Genomic DNA, 19470 nt, shown 5'->3' on the forward strand with positions numbered 1-19470 from the left:
ATAGGTAAACGTGTGCCATGGTGGTTTGCTGCACCTATCAACTCATCACCTAGGTATGCATTAGTTATTTTTCCTGATATTAGCCTGATATATTTCCTGATATTAGCCTGGCATGCATTAGCTATTTTTCCTGATGCTCTCCCCTCATCTGCCCTCCCCCAAGAGGCCCCAGTGTGTGTTGTTCCCCTCCCTGTGTCCATGTGTTCTCATGGTTCAGCTCCCACTTATAAGTGAGAACATGTGGTGTTTGGTTTTCTGTTCCTGCATTACTTTGCTGAAGATAAAGGCTTCCAGCTCCATCCATGTCCCTGCAAAGGACATGATTTCATTCTGTATGGCTGCATAGTATTCCATGGTGCATATGTACCACATTTTCTTTATCCAGCCTATCACTGATGGGCATTTTGGTTGCTAACCATGCACAACTTTTAACTGACTTGTAGCTTATTCAAGGAGTCGGTCCTGGCACACTCTACCTTACTATCACTATCAGCCTTTTCTCCTTCCTTCCTGACCTTCCCTCCTTCCCTCCTCCCATCCCATACTTCCTTTTTCACCTTGAGGAGCTATGGGAAGTACTAGGTGGTATGAAAGAGAGTGAGGAGAAGGTAAGAGTCCCTACCCTAATGGTCAATGTATGCTTTTTATGGGAAAACAAGATAGATAGTACCTGGCAACATTTGTGAACATTTCCTTCAAAAATCTTTAAATATTTTTCACTAAGACTTAAAAAAAAAAAAAAGCTTTTATACGAAAGCATAACTAAGGCAGAAGGGGAAGTAAAAATAACAGTCATCACCCAGAATGCTAAGGAGACCCTAATCTAAACAGGAGATTGGAAGGGCAATGGGAATATGCTGTGTCTTCATTAAAGTTGTTCTGTTGCTCTCTGGGCTCGGAACTTGTTCGTGGCAAGATGGCCAAACGTACTAAGAAGGTTGGATCGTCAGTAAATACGGGACCCGCTATGGGGCCTCCCTCCAGAAAATGGTGAAGAAAATTGAAATCAGCCAGCACACCAAGTACACTTGCTCTTTCTGTGGCAAAACCAAGATGAAGAGACGAGCTGTGGGGATCTGGCACTGTGGTTCCTGCATGAAGACAGTGGCTGGCAGTGCCTGGACATACAATACCACATCCGCTGTCATGATAAAGTCCGCCATCAGAAGACTGAAGGAGTTGAAAGACCAGTAGATGCTCCTCTACTCTTTGAGACATCACTGGCCTATAATAAATGGGTTAATTTATGTAAAAAAAAAAAAAAGTTGTTCTGTTCATTAGTTAACACATAGTTATGCTTTCCAGTGGGATGAAGTGAAACTCCCAAGTGTGTTTTGTATTGTTGGTGTTTTTATATTTCTCAGTCATCCCCCAATCACATTTTAGGGTTATTACTAGATTAACTTCGCCCAAATAAAGTGTCTGCTGAGTGGGAGGATGGAACATTCTAAACTCAATATTCCAGAGCCTAGAATCTAATTGTTTCTGCCACTCACAGTGTGGCCTTGGGCAAGTCCCTTATTCTGTCTGTGCCTCCATTTCCTTCCCAGTCCAGAGAGGGCAGTTTGACTTGATGATTTTAAAGGTGCCTTTTACCAAAATTTTGTGATTTCTTGAAAATGATGTTTGCGAGTCACCCACACCTTTGGGGATGAGAGACTAATAGCAGACACCCTCAGAGATTGGGATGGAGATTACTGAGCTTTCTTATATAGGCCATTGGTTGTCATTTATACTCTTCTGAGGTTTTCAGAACAGGAAAATAGGTGGGGTTAACTCTGCCCGTGAGAAACATCTTGAGCGAACTATGATTTCAGTTGAAAGATGTGTTTTTGTGAGTGGAGCACCGCAGAAGAACTGAAGACTGTTGTGTGCTCCCTGCAGAAGGGGCTGCCATGATCCTTTCCTCCTGTGAGTAAGATGAGCTTTCTCAATTTATTTTCGGGGCTTGTTCTGGACCTATTCTTCTTGAACAGCAGAGGATGTTTTTTTTTCTAAGGCACAGAGCTTGGGAACATTAAAAGATAATTTCCTCAGATGTTGTGACAGAGTTTTGTTTCTTATTTAAAGAACCACGGTGGTGATGTAATTCTAATAAAGGTTCAGCATTGAGAACATAAATGAAAGAAAAACAAAAGAATGTCCAGGAATCTACATATGTGTGTGTAGAAATGCAATCAGTGTGAAGTACTTGTTTTTAGAATGAGACTGTAATGAACTTTGGGCTGAAGGCCAGGAGACGAAATTCTAGTTCTGGATTTGCTCCAGCAGTGGTGGATCACAGTTGGCAACTTTATATATATATATAAATACACACACAGACACAAATAAATATATTTAAGGCAAAAGGAAGAGAGGTCAAAACACAACTGTGTTTATACTCTGAAATTATCTGCTTTATCATGTAAACATATAGACTTACCCTTATTTTCACAGGAGTATTTATTCACAATTTTGTGTAGACATCCGTTATTGAGGATCTTTCCCAGGCAATTGAAATTTAGGCAAAACTGATTCTTACCTGCAGTCAGAGCCTGAGTAAAGGCAAAAATAAGAGTCAAAGTCATGAGTCTCTACATGGTTAAGAGTGTGAACATGGTCGAGTGTGAACACTGGCTTAAATGTCTCTTTCCCTCATATATAATATTACATATGAAGATGTTATTTTAATATTTTTATAGAATATAAGACCACCGTTAAAAATAAGTGCTAGTTTTAGGAGAACAGAGAAAGATTCCCTAGATGCTGTTATCTGTGAAGATCCTTGGTTTGAAAGAGCCGTGGGGATGCTTATAAATCCAAAGAAATTAGAATAAAAAGAAAAACAAGCAGAATAGTCTTCTAAATAAGAAGGCAGCCATCATATCAGAATTGCAATATCTTTGTTTCTTTATAAAGGTATTTATTGAGCACCTACCATGGGCCATGGTCTATACCAGTTCCTTTATATTCATTATCTGAAAGCTTCACTACAAACTGGCAAGGTGAAAATTGTTATTCTTATGTAGCCAATAAGAAAATAGTGCCTTTGAAAGTTTAAATCTCACCAAAAGCTCACATGGTTGTCACACTCAGGATTTAAGCATGAGACTTTTTTTTTTTCTGAGACAGAGTCTTGCTCTGTCACCCAGGCTGGAGTGCAATGGCGTGATCTCAGCTCACTGTAAGTTCCACCTCCTGGGTTCAAGCAGTTCTCCTGCCTCAGCCTCCCGAGTAGCTGGGACTACAGGTGCACGCCACCATGCCTGGCTAATTTTTCTATTTTTAGTAGAGACAGGGTTTCACCATGTTGGCCAGGCTGGTCTCGAACTCCTGACCTCAAATGATTTACCTCAGCCTCCCAAAGTGCTGGAATTACAGGTGTGAGCCACCACACCTGGCCAAGCATGAGACTTGCCAGACTTGGGATTTAAGCGCTCTTCCTTTTGCCTTAAATATATATATATATAAAAATATATATACACACACACACACACGTACACACATATATAAGTTTATATATATAAATAAGCTCTCAAAGGGAGTGTGTGTATGTGTATGTGTATATTTGTATACATATAAATCTGCCAACCATGATCCACAAATGCTGGACAAAATCCAGAACTAGAACTTTTGCCCAGGCGACTCCCTTTTTGGCCACCTTGCAACAAAATGTAAAGAAACAATAAACCTAAGAGGTGCTTTAAGAACTTTATTTTGGGAGTTGCTCAGTTTTGGAAATACTTGTTAATTTATCTCTAAGACTCAGAGGGCGTTATTTTGCAGATAAAGAAGGAAAATACTGTCTTTGATTTTAATACTAGATGATGATGGAACCAAGCTTCAACAAAGCTCAGTCATATCAGATTAAAGCAATCAAAGGCCAGCTAAAAAAAGTCAAGTTTTTACATTTCTGACTTTTAGGTGGCATTAAGGAAAAAATGATTGTAATTTTTAAATGTCATCTATTTAAGCCAAAGCCCCTTACAGGAGCCAACAATTGTTTGTAGATTTTGTAAAAAATAAATAAATAAATAAATAGACCATGTTATTCCAGTTGTGCTGACCTGAAAATAACTCGTAGTCTTCCATTCACACAGATAAGAACAAGGCTCCTGTTAACAGAAATATAGGCCAAGCAGAGCAAAGCAGAAAAAGCGAAAAAGCAGCAACCTGTGTCCCCTGCCACCCCCACTGGCAAGACAAGCTCAACAGTGACTTAAGAATCTCTAAATGTTAAAAGCTGTGTGAGCATCTGCTCTTTATTTCCGTCAAGGTCAGAACTAAAGAAAATGCTGTAAATTACAGCAGGAACGATTCGGTTACATATAAAATAAATCATTGTGAAGGTTGAGACAGGATTTGATTGCCCAAGGGATTAAATAAGGGACTACCTATTGGCGGGGTATTTTTGAGGATTATTCTCTCTGGCATGGCTTTGATGAAAGCTCACTCTCCTTTCCAGCGTCTGTTAATTTGATTTGATGATAAGAATCACCTGTTGTCTACTGTCAATTGCAGCTGAATGTGGCTACATTTTCTGCTGGGTAAAACAATGAGTGTTTACTGTTGACAAGGAGACAGCTAAGTGATGCCTCAAGATGTATTACTGTTAATCAAAAAAAAAGGCCCAGCCAAGAAGATTGCTTAAGCCGAGGAGTTTGAGGTTGCAGTAAGCTGTGACCGCACCACTCCACTCCAATCTGGGTGGCAAAGTGAGACCCTGTCTCTTTAAAAAAAAAAAAAAAAAAAAAAAAAGTTTATGTGTTTGTTAGGGTCATTTGCCAAAAACGTTTGTTGTTTTAAGCATTGTCATAGAAGTCTGGCTTCAAAGGTTGCTATATGGTAGGAGAAGGTAATTGTGGAGCGTGGGATATTGATCATACTGATGGGAGATTTGGAGTGGGGTTTCAGGTCACTGCTCCAGTGAGATTCAGTTTGTGAAATGTACTTGGTATTGCCAGCATTTCCATCAACTCACAGTTGCCCTGAGAACAGATCCAGCCTAGGAGAGTTATTTAAAGGACAGGGCAAGGGAGAATAGCTGGGGGCTTAAAAAGTTCACCTCTTAGCTCCCCTGTTTGCCTAATTTCTCTGCCTTTCTTTATTTACAACTTAGTAGAAAGAGTGGTTTCTAAGTCTTGGTGTGCCTGAAGCATGCCTTGGGTGCTATTAAAAGACAAGTTTCTGGGTTCATCTTGATAACTGGATCTGTGGGTAAGGTAAGGACATTTTGGTCACACCGCCTTTCTTGGGCCTCTCTTTTCGGAGTCCTATCTTACTCCTTTTTGTATCTGATTCTCAGACCAACTTTGTTAGGTCAACACCTTCCATTATTACTATTATGAATATGAAGATAAGGAGGGTAGCTGTGGTAGGCAGCCTCTAAGATGGCCTGGTGATATCTGCCTCCAGATATTCAGGCCCTTATGCAGTCCTCCTCCTTGAGTATGAATTGGACCTAGTACCTCACTTCTCGTGATTAGAATATGGTAAAGGTGATGGAATGTCACCTCTGAGACCAGGTTACAGAGGCTGCGGCTCCCATTCCTGCGATCTCAGGCTTTCTGCCTTCTGCATCGCTGGCTGCCTTGTTGGGAGCACTCTCAGGCAGCCCATAGAGAATCCCCATCACGAGGAACTGAGGCACCATGGAATCCGCTTAGAAGTGTATTCTCCAGCTCTGGTTGGGCCCAGCTTGACTGCAACTACCCGAGAGATCTGGAGCCACGGGCACCCAGCTAAACCCTTCCAGAACTCCCGGCCCACAGAAAGTGTCAGATAAACGTTTTAAGTCATTAGGTCTCAGAATAATTTGTTTCCAACAATAGATAACTAAGTCTGTGACAAAAGCAGGAGGAGCCGCAGATTAAAAAAGAACTTGGCCACTTTGGCCACCCTTCTGCCTGGGGCTGGAATTTGATGCCCTTTCTGAAAAATAGGCTCAAGATTAAAATGGACACTAGATGTGTCTTTTCTTTTGTCTTTAAATCATTTCAGTTTTCCACTCCATCACTGCTTCAAGTGTCTGGTAATAACTGCAGCCACCTTTTGTAACTACTGCAGATCCCCCCATTGCTCCTCTGTGGAGCCCCTCAGGCCAGCAGCGCCCGCACTTCCTGCCCACCGAGGGTCAGTGAGCAGCATGGCTTCCGGCCTAGTGCCAGCCACACCCGTGCGCCTTGTGGCCGAGCGCTTCTTCACATCACAAGCTGGCTCGATGTCTTGGGTGTGATGTCTGCGAGCTTGTTATGAACTTTGAGCTCACAGAAAACAGTGTTCTAGGAAATACTGTTTTGAGATGTAGGGGAGGGGAGAGGTTGTGGGCAAGGTGCCTGTAAAGTCCAACTCACATCAACCTCTTCTGAGAAAGAAAGAAAAATTGCCTCATAGACCAAACAAGGGTTTGGGTGGCTGCTGTCCGTGCCTGGGGGGGTTGCCCTGGCGGAAGCTGAGAAACAGATGAGCGGTCATCTTCAGGAAGATTCTGCCTTTCCTTACAGCACCTTTTACTCCCAGAAACCATTATCTTCCCTGGTGCCTGGGACTCCCATCCAGCTTCCCAGGCTTCTAGAATCTCCTTGCCCCACACAGCACCCCTTCAGGCCATAGACGAGTCAAGCACCACTCTTCCACGCAAATTGATCAGTTTGTTGTCCCGTTAGCTAGGTACTTGTTTTCTCATAGTTGCCAATGACTCACCTAAAATAGTTATCCTCCCTTCTTTAAGGTCTCACCGGCAGTATAATGTCAAAAACACAGAACAGTCGAGGTCTAATACAAATTACTTATTTTATTCCTACATTTAGAAAAACTAACATCTCTGGAGACCATCACTTAGAAGAATGGACATTTTAGTATCAAAAGAAAAAGTGTACACCCGTGCAAACACAGACACAGGATCACTTCGCACCCCAAATGCATAAAGGTTATAAACTCAGAATAAAGGATACGTTTCTAAATTGAATAAACATTTACGTGAAAAACTCAATGTCCCAATTTTATTATTTTCCCCTCTCCTTGGTGTGGGGTCTTGGTGTGGTGTCTAACTCCAAACCAAGAAGTCTAACTCCAACTTGGAAGCCTTTTCTAACTCCTGTTCAGAGGTAGAAATCCATGCTATAGCCAAGCTAGTTACGTGTCACATTCCCCGGATAACATGGGTTAATGTGGCTAAAACGTGCCTATCTTCAAAAGGCCCTTAAGAAATGGATGTAGTGGAGCCGGGCACAGTGGTTCACGCCTGTAATCCCAGCACTTTGGGAGGCCGAGGCCAGCAGATCACGAGGTCAGGAGATCGAGACTATCCTGGCTAACACGGTGAAACGCCATCTCTACTCAAAATACAAAAAAAAAATTAGCCGGGTGTGGTGGCGGGCGCCTGTACTCCCAGCTACTCAGGAGGCTGAGGCAGGAGAATGGCGTGAACCTGGGAGCAGAGGTTGCAGTGAGTCGAGATAGCGCCACTGCATTCCAGCCTGGGGGACAGAGCGAGACTCTGTCTCAAAAAAAAAAAAAAGAAAAGAAAAGAAAAGAAATGGATGTAGTGGTGGGCATTTATGGCAGAGTAATGAGGAAGTTTGGCCTTTCTGTAAATTTCTGGAAGAAAAAAAAAGGGATACTTTGCAGCAAACTTACAGAATCAGCTCTGGTCACCCAGAGCCATTTTTCCAAAACTACAAGTTTTCAAGGCTTCCCGACTCACCACAGCCCATCAACTGCAAAAGCAGCCGGTATCAGACATTCCTCATCTTAAAACCACAATCTGGAGTGCCTGGGTTGGTCGACAAGCCTGGTCTTTGGGTTAAGGCAGCTCTTGAAACTGCTAGTTTCAAGCCATGTTTTTAAATACAAATCATTAGCCATGTGCCAGTTATTATGATGACCAAATTCAGTAGGAATGCATTTCACTCAAGGCACTGATTCAAAACGAAACCCCAACATCGGAAATGCCAGGGGATGAACTGGAGGTGATGATGTAAACTTCAAAACATTAGACACGAGGAAGCGACGGCGGCTTTGCTTCCCGTGCAGCCTGGGCCCCACAGCTCTTCAAATCTGTTCCTTTGTCCTCTTCAGAGGTGACCTTAGGAACTGTTCTGAGAAGGGGCGCTTCTCACTCTTGCTTTCTTCCAGTGCCCCCTGGTGGAAACCTGTTCCCAATCAGCCCAGCTGTTGCCACCCAGGAATCTCTTGGGGTGGAAAGAATACCAATAGGAGCCTATCCCAGAGGACAGAGGGGCACAAATCCTTCCCAGGAAAAAACAAATACCAAGGATGGCAGGTCCAACTGCCTACCCCGTGACAGACGTTCCGTTTTCTAAAGGTCACAGAGATTACATCTGATGCGATGCCCTTTTTCTGATTTGCTGGCCTGAGGCTCATCATGAGAGATATTTGCCGAGGAATAAGAAATAGATGAAAAGAACAGCGCAGATATAAGCATGGGAGAGGAAGCTCAGCTCCTTCAATGATAATCTTCAAGCCTGAATATATTATTTCCACATTTCCTTCCAGCAGGCAAATAGTCATTGCCTATCTCTGGGGCATTTTTGTCGCTCTGGCAAAGGCCCTTGATATGCACGAGTTCCAGCCTAAGCTGGGAATTTGCTAATAGCTCACGGGCTTTCTCTCTGCAGGTTATTAGGCAAAACAATGCAAAGAATGGCTTCTGTAATCACAGAATGCCTGTGGAAGGGCGCACTCTACTTACTTACTGGGAACACCTGTGCTGCTGTAAATTGAAAATGATCATGCATCGAATACTCCTTGATACGCGCATTGGAATGAATTTTGGCCCAACACTTCAATCTGTAAATAAAGATGCCTGCTGTCTTGGAAAGTCATGCCAAGCAAGGGAACACTAGGGAGCTGTTTGGCTTTCATGGTGTGATTTTTTTCTCGCAATGATTATTTATGGGGCAGCAAGTCTGCTGGGTAGAGGATGGAACCACAAACAAGGCAGTGGTTTGCCTTTCTGCTCACCACTGTTCTTGGTCTTCGGGGGAAATTAAATAAAATTGGGTCGTAATTAAAGCAGTGGTAGGTTAAGTCTGTACCTTTCTTTAAAGGCCATTGTCTTTGCTATTGAATCGGGAAACATAAGAATTTTTGAAAATATTTTCTCCTAAATTCCAGGCTGCAGAAGAAACCAAGGGGAATATTATCAGGTGTGGCCATGTGTTGTGAGGTCAGGGAGCTGGGGGAGTCCTTTCTCTAGTCCCAAATACTCCTGCCTGCTGACTGATACCAGCAATTTCTCTTTCAAAGTTCTTGACCTGGCCAGGTATGGTGGCTCACTCCTGTAATCCCAGCAGTTTGGGAGGACGAAGAGGGCGGATCACTTGAGGTCGAGAGTTTGAGACTAGCTTGGCCAATGTGGTGAAATCCTATCTCTACTAAAAATACCAAAAAATTGAGCCGTGTATGGTGGAGCATGCCTGTAGTCCCAGCTACTTGGGAGACTGAAGCAGGAGAATCGCTTGAACCTGGTAGGCGGAGGTTGCAGTGAGCCGAGATCATGCTACTGTACTCTAGCCTGGGTGACAGAGCAACACTCTATCTCAAACAAAACAAACACACACACACACACACACACACACACAAAGTTCTTGACACTTGAACAAGGTGGTTCTCCAAAATGTAACTACTCACAGCCTAACATTGACCAGAAGCCTTATCAATAACATAAATGTTGATCAACACATATTTTGTATGTTATGTGTATCATACACTGTATTCTTATAATAAAGTAAGCTAGAGAAAAGAAAAGCTTTAAGAAAGTCATAAGGAAGAGAAAATAGATTTACTATTCATGAAGTGAAAGTGGCTTATGATAAATGCCTTCATCCTCCTCATCTTCATGTTGAATAGTCTGAGAAAGAGGATTAAGAGGAGGAGTTGGTCTTACTATTTCAGGGGTGACAGAGGCAGAAGAAAATCTTCATGTAAATGTTTATACCATGTTTTTCAAGGGTCAAACTATTTAAATTTCATGTGTTGTGATGGTTAACTTTATGGGTCAACATGGCTGGGCCATAGTGCCCAGATATTTGGTCAAACATTATTCTGGATGTTTCTGTGAAGGTACTTTTTGGATGAGATTAACATTTAAATCGGTGGACTTGGAGTAAAGTGGGTCACCCTCCATCATGTGGATGGGCCTCATCCACAGTTGAAGGCCTTAATGAAAGTCAGACCTCCCTGAGCAAGGAGGACTTCTGCCAGCAGACCACCTTTGGGCTCAAACTGCAACTCTTCTCTCACTCTTCAGCTTGCCAGCCTACCCTGTTAGATTTTGGACTTGCCAGTTTCCACAACTGCCTGAGCCAGTTCCTTAACAGAAACCTCTCTCTGTGTTCACCCTGACTGTTACAAATGTCATGCTTGCAAACATGTACACGCCTCTGCACTGCAGTAAGAATGACATTGCTGAAGCTCTGCAGTACAGCATGTTTACTATTTAACATTGTGTCAGTCATTTATAACTTACTGAGAAAAAGTGTGAGAGCCTCTCCTGAGGCCTGCTTTGATAGCAGGGAGACAGAGTCAGTCTCCTGGGGTCCTGAATGGGGGAAACACCTGCCTTTGAGTCAGGGGTGGAGTTGGCTCAGAAGAGAGGAGTTGGAGCTGAAGATTCACTTTGGTTTACTCAGTCTTCTTCCTCCATTTTGTCTTCAGAGGGAAAACCATACCTGCTCCTGTTTGGTTACCTTAAATGTATTTTGTGAGTACCCAATAAATAGTTGCTGAATGAGTTCTAGGGAACTGGTTGGGGGACAAAGTGGTAAAGTAACTGAGAGTAGCTGGTGTGTTCTAGCGATGTTTGCCTCTGCAGTCTTATTTAATCTTCTCATCCACAAGGATAGTCTTATTGTGATGCTCATGGACTCTGGGCTTGACGTCTGGCTCAGCTGCTTTTTATGTGACTGGATAAATGGCTGAAGCTCTCTGTTCCTCTGTTTCTTTAAGATGGGATTCATAATGTTAGTATAGTGAGTAAGTTAGCATAGCGTAGTATAGTAAGATCTTAGTATATCTGTCATGCCTGGCATATGGTAAAGGCTGTGTTGGTAGAAGTGGGAAAACCCTTTCTTAGAAGACAGCTTTTATTACCTACATTTTCTAGATTTGATTGCCCAAAATCACACTGTTGCTCCAAGAAAAGGGAGCAGTGATTTGACTGCATGTCTGCCTGATACTAAAGCCTGCTGAACCCCATATTTTCTTTTAATACAGAAAAGAAAAAACAAACACATTTGAATGCCAGAGAGTTTTTAATAATTTCATTTGGCATCTCATGGTTTGGTACTTTGTTTTGGATAAGGATTTATTTAAAAATATACGTCTGGAATAAAAGGTTAGACTTATGAGCCACCACAAATGCTGGCTAAAGCTCTGGAAGCTCAGTCTTCACCCCTTTGTCGTTCCACTCAGTCAAAAGGTCATGATCAAGTTGTCTTTCTCTGTGGCTAGCATCACACTGTGAAATACTGGGTGATAAGATGAATGAGTGGAAAAAAAAAGAGCTCAGATGTAATGTAAGGGTGTTGATATTGGTTGGGTCTTATTTAACAGCTATTTATTGAGTTCTTGTTATGTGCCAGGCACTGATGCCAGAAGCTGGGGAGAAGACAAAAAAAATTAAAAATAAAAAAAAGGATAAGATGCAGTCCCTGAGATTGAGAAGCTTGCAGTCTGGTCCAGTGTCTCTGCTGGGGTTGATTTTGTCCCCAGCGAACATTTGGCAATGCCTGGAAACACTTGGGTTTCCACAATTGGAAGGCGGTGGTGGTGTGGGTGTTAGAAGGGAGAGGGCTGTGTTGCTGCTGGCATCTAGTGCATAAAGCCCAGAGATGCCCTAAATATTCAGTGGTACACAAGACAGCTCCCCACAATAAAGAATGATCCTGTCTAAAATGTTGATACTGGTGAGACTGAGAAGCCCTGTGAGAGATGACGCCTACATAGAGAAACTTAAATGACCATCTCAGGTGGTACCTAACTAGGAGCCACAGGGCAGGACTGACCATAGGTGCTTTGGGAACTGAAAGGAAGAGTAGATGGGAGTGGATTGCAATGTAAGTCTTCCTTTCCAGGTTGGAGGCAGAGATGCACAATGTGTCTGTGAGAACAGAGCAAGCGGAAGAAGCTAGTGCAGCGGGAATTGGTGAAAGCTAAAGCAGTTAGGGTGAGGTCACTTATGGAAGATCTTGAAAGTGGGGGAAGATATAATGCTGAAGATGAAGAGCAGTTGGCTGAGGCAGGCTTTTTGGGAAATGGGTATATAGGGTGAATTGAAGGAGACAGCTCGAAGCAGAGATGACTCTAGATTTAGATTCAAATCCTGGCTCCCTGCTTACTAGCCCTTTGTTGGTAAGGAGTAACCTCTCCGATTCAGATTCCTCATCTGTAAAGCGGCATCTACTTCACAGGGTCATTGTGAGGACTAAGTGAATTACTGCCAAATTACAGGTATGAGTTGATGAGGACTTAGCCTGGCTTATTGGAAGGGTGTATAAGAAAGAAAAAGCCAAGCCCTGTGAACAGATTGATAGATTGATGGCAGATTGAATACAAAGGGTGGGGCTCAGGAAGAATCTAAGTTTTCTATGGTGGACTCATTCACAGACATGGGAAGATCGGAAAGGGGAAGCGACAGAACGGTTTTCCTACTGGGGATAGTGAGGAAGATGATAAATCTTGTTGGGGAAAAGGTAAGACAGAGGCCAAATTGGGGAAATAAAAATCCTTTTGTATCTATCACTAAAAGTTATGTACATGTAGAAAGCTATCAATCATAGAATGGGTACCTAATTATCAAATCACAGGCCTATTTGGTTTTCTGAGTTTTTCCTTTTCTTTATAAATTTAAGTTTTGAAATATTTCAAGCATACAGAAAAAAGTAGAGAATAACATAACATGCTAGTGATTACTCAAGAATACGGTGGCCATTATATACACTTTGGGGCTTTGATGATAATAAATAATTTGTTTATATTAAAACAGAAGGCTACATAGATGATCAGAGCTCATCTTGCTGGACCATTTTCCAATGGCTTCTAGGCTGAGAACTGATTGCTTTGCTTGGCCTGTGGCCAAGTTGTTCTCTAGCTTCAGTATCTATCAAGCCCCCCTACTACATAGACTCCCAAGGTCTTATCTTCCTTTATTTCAAGGACTTTTATGACTGAGTTATTCCTCTCTGGTCATACTGTTCACCACTTCCAATTGAACCTGCTTGTTCTGTTCCAAATACCATTTGCAAATTCCCACTAGGAATGAATCAAGACGGGTACATCCTCTGAGGAAGCCTATAATTTTGTGCTCTTTCAAACATATTCATTCATTTATTCATTCACTGAACAAATATTTATTGAGCATTCATTGTGTCAAAAAGTGTTCTAGCCTCTTGGGATATAACAATTGTGAACAAAATAGACAAAGGTGCTTGTTTACATACTAGTGAGGGAGACAAACAGTAAAGAAAAAAAGGTAAATAAATTGCACAGCATGTTAGAACATGAGAAATGCACCAAAAAAGAAAGAAAAAGTAGAGCAGAGTGAGGAACCTTAAAGGAAGTGCAGATAGGCATAATAACAAATCAGAGAGCTATTCACTTAGAAGATGAGGTTTGAGCAAAGACTTGGAGGAATTGGAGGGAGTTGAAAATGGAGGGAGGAGTGCTCTTGAAAAAACAAAAGCCAAGAATCTCTGGTGAGAGCAGGCCCTATGGCTCCAGCAGCAGCATCGGGGTGTGGCTGAGCGAGGTGATCAGGAGCTTATTGCAGAGGAGATGAGAGGCAACAGGACGCCAGATCATGGAACATTTTATAGGCTCTTGTGGGACATGTAGCTATAACCCCGAGTGAAATGGGGAGCTATTGTGGGGTTCTCAGACAAGGAGCAACATGATCTGACTTAAGAGTTAAATTAATTACTCTCGCTGCTGTGCTGAGAATAAAGCATAGTGGGAGGAGAAGAAGCAGGAAGAAGTTAGGAGGCTTTTGGTGTGAGCCAGGTGAGGTGATGGTGGCTTATCCATGGTGGTGACGGATGAGATGGGGAAAGCAATAAGTGTGTGTGTGTATGTGTGTGTGTGTGTGTGTGTTTTAAATTGCGTTGAAATAGATATATATATATATCAAAAATTTGCCATTTTAACCATATTTGAGTGTACAGTTCAGCAGCATTAAGTACATTCACATTGTTGTAAACCATAACTATTCTCCATCTCCAAAATTTTTTCATCATCCCAAATGAAAACTCTTGAGTAAACAGTTTTCTATATCCACAGGGTCCACATTCCTGGGTTCAACCAGCTGTTGAAAAAAAAATTTGAAAAAAAAAGGATGGTTGCGTCTGTATTTAACATGTACACACATTTTTTCTTGTCATTATTTCCTAAACAATATAGTGTAACAATGATTTACATAGCATTTACATTGTATTAGGTATTATAAGTAATCCAGAGATGACTTAAAGTATATGTAAGGAAGTGTGTAGGTTATATGCAAATATTACATCATTTTATATAAGGATCTTAAGTATCTGTGGATTTTTATATCTGTTGGGGGATCTGGAACCAGTCTCCCATGGACACTGGGGAAGACTATATTTTTTAAAGGCACAATCAGCATACTTTCTTGATAAATTGGCCTGGGTGTGAGAGAGAGAGAGGCGTCAAGGATGACTAAGATTATTTACCTGAGCAACTGGAAAGACAGAATTGCTTTTGACAAGATGGAGAAGGGTGACAGAACCCGTTTGGGGAGGGAGGAAGTAAAAGAGTTCAGATTTCATCTCCTGTTTACTTGAGGTATCTACTAGACATCCAAGTGGAGAATTTGAGAATGCATTTGGGTAGGTGAGTCTGGAGTTAATTAGAACTGGGCTAGATGTGTACATTTGGATGTCATCAGTTGATAGATGGTTTTTAAGCTGCAGGAGGGAATGGGATAATCAAAAGAGTGAATAAGACAAAGAAAAGAAGAAATCAAATGCTTTGCAGGAAATCTAGCATTATTAAGAGGTCAGGGAGGTAGAGAACAAAGCAGCAAAAGAGACTGACAAGGAGCAAAGCCAAGGGATGTGGTACCAATGCTGCCAAGAGAGAGGTTCAGTAAGATGAGGACTTAGAGTTGACCATTGGACTTACTGGTGCATGGGTCACTGGCAACCTTAACAAGAGCAGTATTTTTTTTTAGAAGTGGTAGAGACGACAGCCTGACTGTAATGGAAGGAGAGCAGTTGGAGACAGCAAGTAAAGAGCCTTATTTCTAGGGCCGGAGGACTGGCTCACGCCTGTAATCCCAGGACTTTGGGAGGCCTAGGTGGGCAGATCACTTGAGATCAGGAGTTTGAGACCAGCCTGGCCAATATGGTGAAACCCCATCTCTACTAAAAATGCAAAAATTAGCCGGGTGTGGTGGCAGGTGCATGTAATCCCAGGTATTCTGGAGGCTGAGGCAGGAGAATTGCTTGGACCTGGGATCCAGAGGTTGCAGTGAGCCAAGATGGCACCACTGCACTCCAGTCTGGATGACAGAGCAAGAGTCGGTCTCAACCAAAAAAAAAAAAAAAAAAAAAAAAAAAAGAGAGAGACTTATTTCTAGATTTTACAATAAATAGGCAGCAAATCAATGAAGGAAATAAGATCACAAGAAGTTTGTTCTGTTTTTAATCGCTGAAGTAACTACGCACGCGCACGCGCGTGTGTGTGTGTGTGTGTGTGTATGCTGATGATCCAGTAGAGAGGGAAAAAATGGTGATATAGGAGAAGGAGGGAGTACTTTTTAATTTTGAATTTGAATACCTCCAAGTGGGCTTGGTCACAACATTTTGCCACAGTCTACACTCTATTCTGACCTACTTCATTCATTTATGTAACCTACATTTAGTTTTGCATCCTCTGGCCTGGATAGATACAGATCTATTTGGGGCTCTAAAACAACACTGGAATAAATTGGTTAGAATGTAAATGAGACCCATTCCTGCCAAAGTCCTTAAGTGCTAACGCACCCTCTCTTCGAAGAGTGATTTTTTGCAGCTTGCTCATCCCAGCAGACACAGCAGATGAAAATGGACAGTCAGAAGTAGCTGAAATCCAAACACCAAAGAATATGATATAGTGCAGATTCTTGGGAATTAGTAATTTATTTCATTTTTGTCTCCAGAAGTAAGTCTTTGGGTGGACCATGGAAAATGAGTGATTTCTGGGTGCAGGAAAAGGAAGAGAGAAATGAAAGAAAAGGAAGAGAGAAAGGAAGAGAGAAATCAGAGGGGAGCAATGAAACAGCAGTGGGTGCAAAGGTGAGTCCTTGCCTGGGCTTGGACTTGAACTGTATGTCCAGGGTAGAGAAGAGAGATTTCCCATTAGACCATCAGTGTGTCAATGGCTCAACAACTGAGCAATGGTGATGTCCAAATCAGAGAAAGGTAAGTCACAGATGTATGAATGTAGGTTTGGAAGATCAACTGCTTTGATAGGAAAGGAACTAGTATGTATTGATAATGTGTAGGAATTAAATTTTGCAGCCAGCCTCCAAAATGGCTCAGTGTTCCCCACCTTTTAATAATCATTCCTCTCCATCCTAAACTCTATCTTAGAAACAAAAATCTGCAAGGTTAGTTCAACGTCCTCCTAAACCCTCTGGTTCTAATTGGATTACACCTACTGGGAACCCTGGAATGAAGTTGTAGTGAGGTTGTTTTGTCCCTAAACAGCAGGTCATTCATCTCCTCAAAGTGATCTCTGCTCTACTTTACTCTCTCTCCCCATCCTGGTCTTTTTGAACCTAGGGATGGTGACAGTTCTACTACTGCTGGACCTGGGTTCCTGTATATCTTTTGTGGTTTTCACTCCTTTGTAATTAGTCCCTTTATAAATAACCCTTTCAAAGTTAATCTAAATATGTCATGTTTTCTCTTGTATCAGAAGTAGCTCTAGGAAGCAGATTCAGAGTTGGGTCTGGGATTTATTTGGTCATATATTTAGAGGTCCAGAGATACCCTCTGCTGGAGAAATAACTCAGTTATCAATTAATCAAATTGTCATTGGTACTGCTTGGGATAAAGGGCAAAGAGAGGGCAAGATGCTGGCTTTATGGCGTTTCAGGAAAGCCCCAATAAGAAAATTGCAGCACAAACCCTTAGGAATATTTTCCATCTAAAAAGCAGCTCCTGACTTGCTTCTGGTAAAGACTAAATGCTTAATCATAGATCATCAAATATTTATGTGATTCAAGCTGCTTATCATGAGCTATGTGTTATCTGATTCAATGGACTATGAAATTGGTCATGCATACTAGTTTTCTATCCTAATACAGAAGTGGCATATGTGAAAATGGGCCCTAGTAGATCCAGAAGCTTCAAGAAAGCTTCATAAGCATGCAACATCTATTCACATTGTACCTGCTCTTTCTGCTTCTACTTCAACTCACACCAGCGGCCTCTTGGGTAGTTCTCCAACAGCTTATGGGAGAAAAATTTCTGGCTTGATTTACCGGAAGATCTGCGTCATAAATGTATACCAACAGGAAACAGCCATTGTACTACAGCCTCATTCAGAGGTAGCCTCATAGATAGTGTTGAAATAAAGTCCTCCCAGAACTTCAGGAAACACGTAAGTTTATTCACTTCATTAGGAAAAGATATAGTCGGAGACATTGATCTACCTTGATTCACGGGCAATGGTAAAAACAAATCGGTCTGTCAATGGGAACTTGGAAGGAACAAAATTGGAAGATAGGTGACAAGGAGATCTTGGGGAAAGGAATGTGGCTGAATTTCTTGAAACGGGGACAGAATAGGAAGATATAACCAGAGACTGACAAGATGACCCATGTTGTGGAGGGAGTTAGCTTTTTCTTAGTCTCACTGGTGCTTGTTCAATGGCCCCCGAATATCTTACCATGTGTCCCATAACTCCAAAGCAGCTGACTTGATAGAACAGAAGAACGGCCTTTTAAAGGCTCAATTACTATCACATCTGGAAGACAACATCTTGCAAAGTTCAGGTAGGGTCCTGTAGGATGCAATAAATGTCTTAAACCATCATATGCTTTTGCTTTTCCATAGCCAGGATACATTATATGCTTTTGTTTTTCCATAGCCAGGATACATGAGTCTGGAAACAAAGTGGTGGAGATTGGAGCAGCCTCTCTCACCATTTCATCTAGCATCCCACCAGAGTATTGTTGTTTACTTTCCCTGTGACTTTGGTTTTTGTAGGTTTGGAGATTCCATTGCCAAGAGAAGAATCCTTTTATTGAGGAATATTGAAAGTTGAACTGCTCTCTGGCCGCTATGGGATTCCTTGTACTACTGAATTTATAGGCCCTGAAGGGGATCAGTGTAGCTGGGGTGATTATCCTGATTAACAGAGGAAAATTGGGTTGGTACTTCACAATTATGGCAAAGAGAACTTTGTTTAAAAATTAGGGAATGCATTCGCTTCATTTCCTAGTGTTCTTAATAGTCCTGGTCAATGGAAAACTGTAGCAACCCCACAAAGACCAGACTAAACAAAAACCCAAATCCTACAGGAATGAATATTTGGACACCTCCTCCAGCCAAGGTGTTGGCAGTGGCAAAGGGGAAATGGAATGGATAATGGAAGAGGGCATATATGATTTCCACTTTCAGATGGGCCGAGTGCAGTGACTCATGCCTGTAATCCCAGCACTTTGGGAGGCCAAGGTGGGCAGATCACTTGAGGTCAGGAGTCCAAGACCAGTCTGGCCAACATGGTGAAATCTCGTCTCTACCAAAAACTATAAAAAATTAGCTGCGTGTGGTGGCACATGTCTGTAATCCCAGCTAGTTGGGAGGCTGAGTCAGGAGAATCACTTGAACCTGGGAGGTAGAGGAGGTTGCAGTGAGCCAAGATAGCACCACTGCACTCCAGCCTGGCCTACAGTGAGACTCTGTTTAAAAAAGAAGGAAAGAAAAAATGGATGCTGAGGGGTGTACTGTGCTGGATGTTTCTTGTCTGCCCCTCTCCCTGCTGGCCCACTCTCTGCCTTTCACCAGCCTGCTCTTCGCTCCTGTGTGATTTACATACAACCATCTGGCTTCCTTCTGGGTTAGGCCAATGGAGAGCCCAGCAAGGAGGGAGGGAGGCGAGTGGAGTAAGGATATTAATCCTCCTGATTTTCTTGCTATGAAGTCTCCTTGGGCCATCTGTGTCCTTGGATGGATGATACGTGCTCTTTTCCAGGTGGCCTGGGCCACAGACACCCTCGCCTTCTAGGTTCTGGTAACCTTCCCTTCCCTCCTCACTTGGTTAGGTGTGGTGATGGCTCAGCTCTGGATTCCTGCACTATCCTTGTAGTTTTACTATGCTCTACCTACATCTCTATACTTCCTTTTATAAATAAATCCTTCTCAACATATCCCAGTTTGTGTGCCTTCTTTTTTTATATATATATATTTATTTATTTATTATTATTATTATACTTTAAGTTCTAGGGTACATGTGCATAACGTG

General features: G+C 42.2%; 1 protein-coding gene and 1 pseudogene across 2 annotated transcripts in view; both read left to right on the forward strand.

Annotated features, from left to right (window-relative positions):
* Positions 1-896: 896 nt before the first annotated feature.
* Positions 897-1264, forward strand: LOC105534346 (annotated as a pseudogene). The gene has a single exon (XR_001005254.1). The product of XR_001005254.1 is annotated as a putative 60S ribosomal protein L37a (transcript).
* A 545-nt stretch (positions 1265-1809) lies between these two features.
* Positions 1810-19470, forward strand: part of TXK (TXK tyrosine kinase) — a 69291-nt gene continuing 51630 nt past the window's right edge. The window contains exon 1 of the mRNA XM_011973054.1: positions 1810-1911. Coding sequence (XP_011828444.1) covers positions 1896-1911 — 16 coding nt within the window. The 5' untranslated portion in view covers positions 1810-1895. The remainder of the gene's footprint in view (positions 1912-19470) is intronic.

Source organism: Mandrillus leucophaeus, unplaced genomic scaffold (assembly GCF_000951045.1).
Source record: "Mandrillus leucophaeus isolate KB7577 unplaced genomic scaffold, Mleu.le_1.0 Scaffold1337, whole genome shotgun sequence".
Taxonomy (NCBI): Eukaryota; Metazoa; Chordata; class Mammalia; order Primates; family Cercopithecidae; genus Mandrillus; species Mandrillus leucophaeus.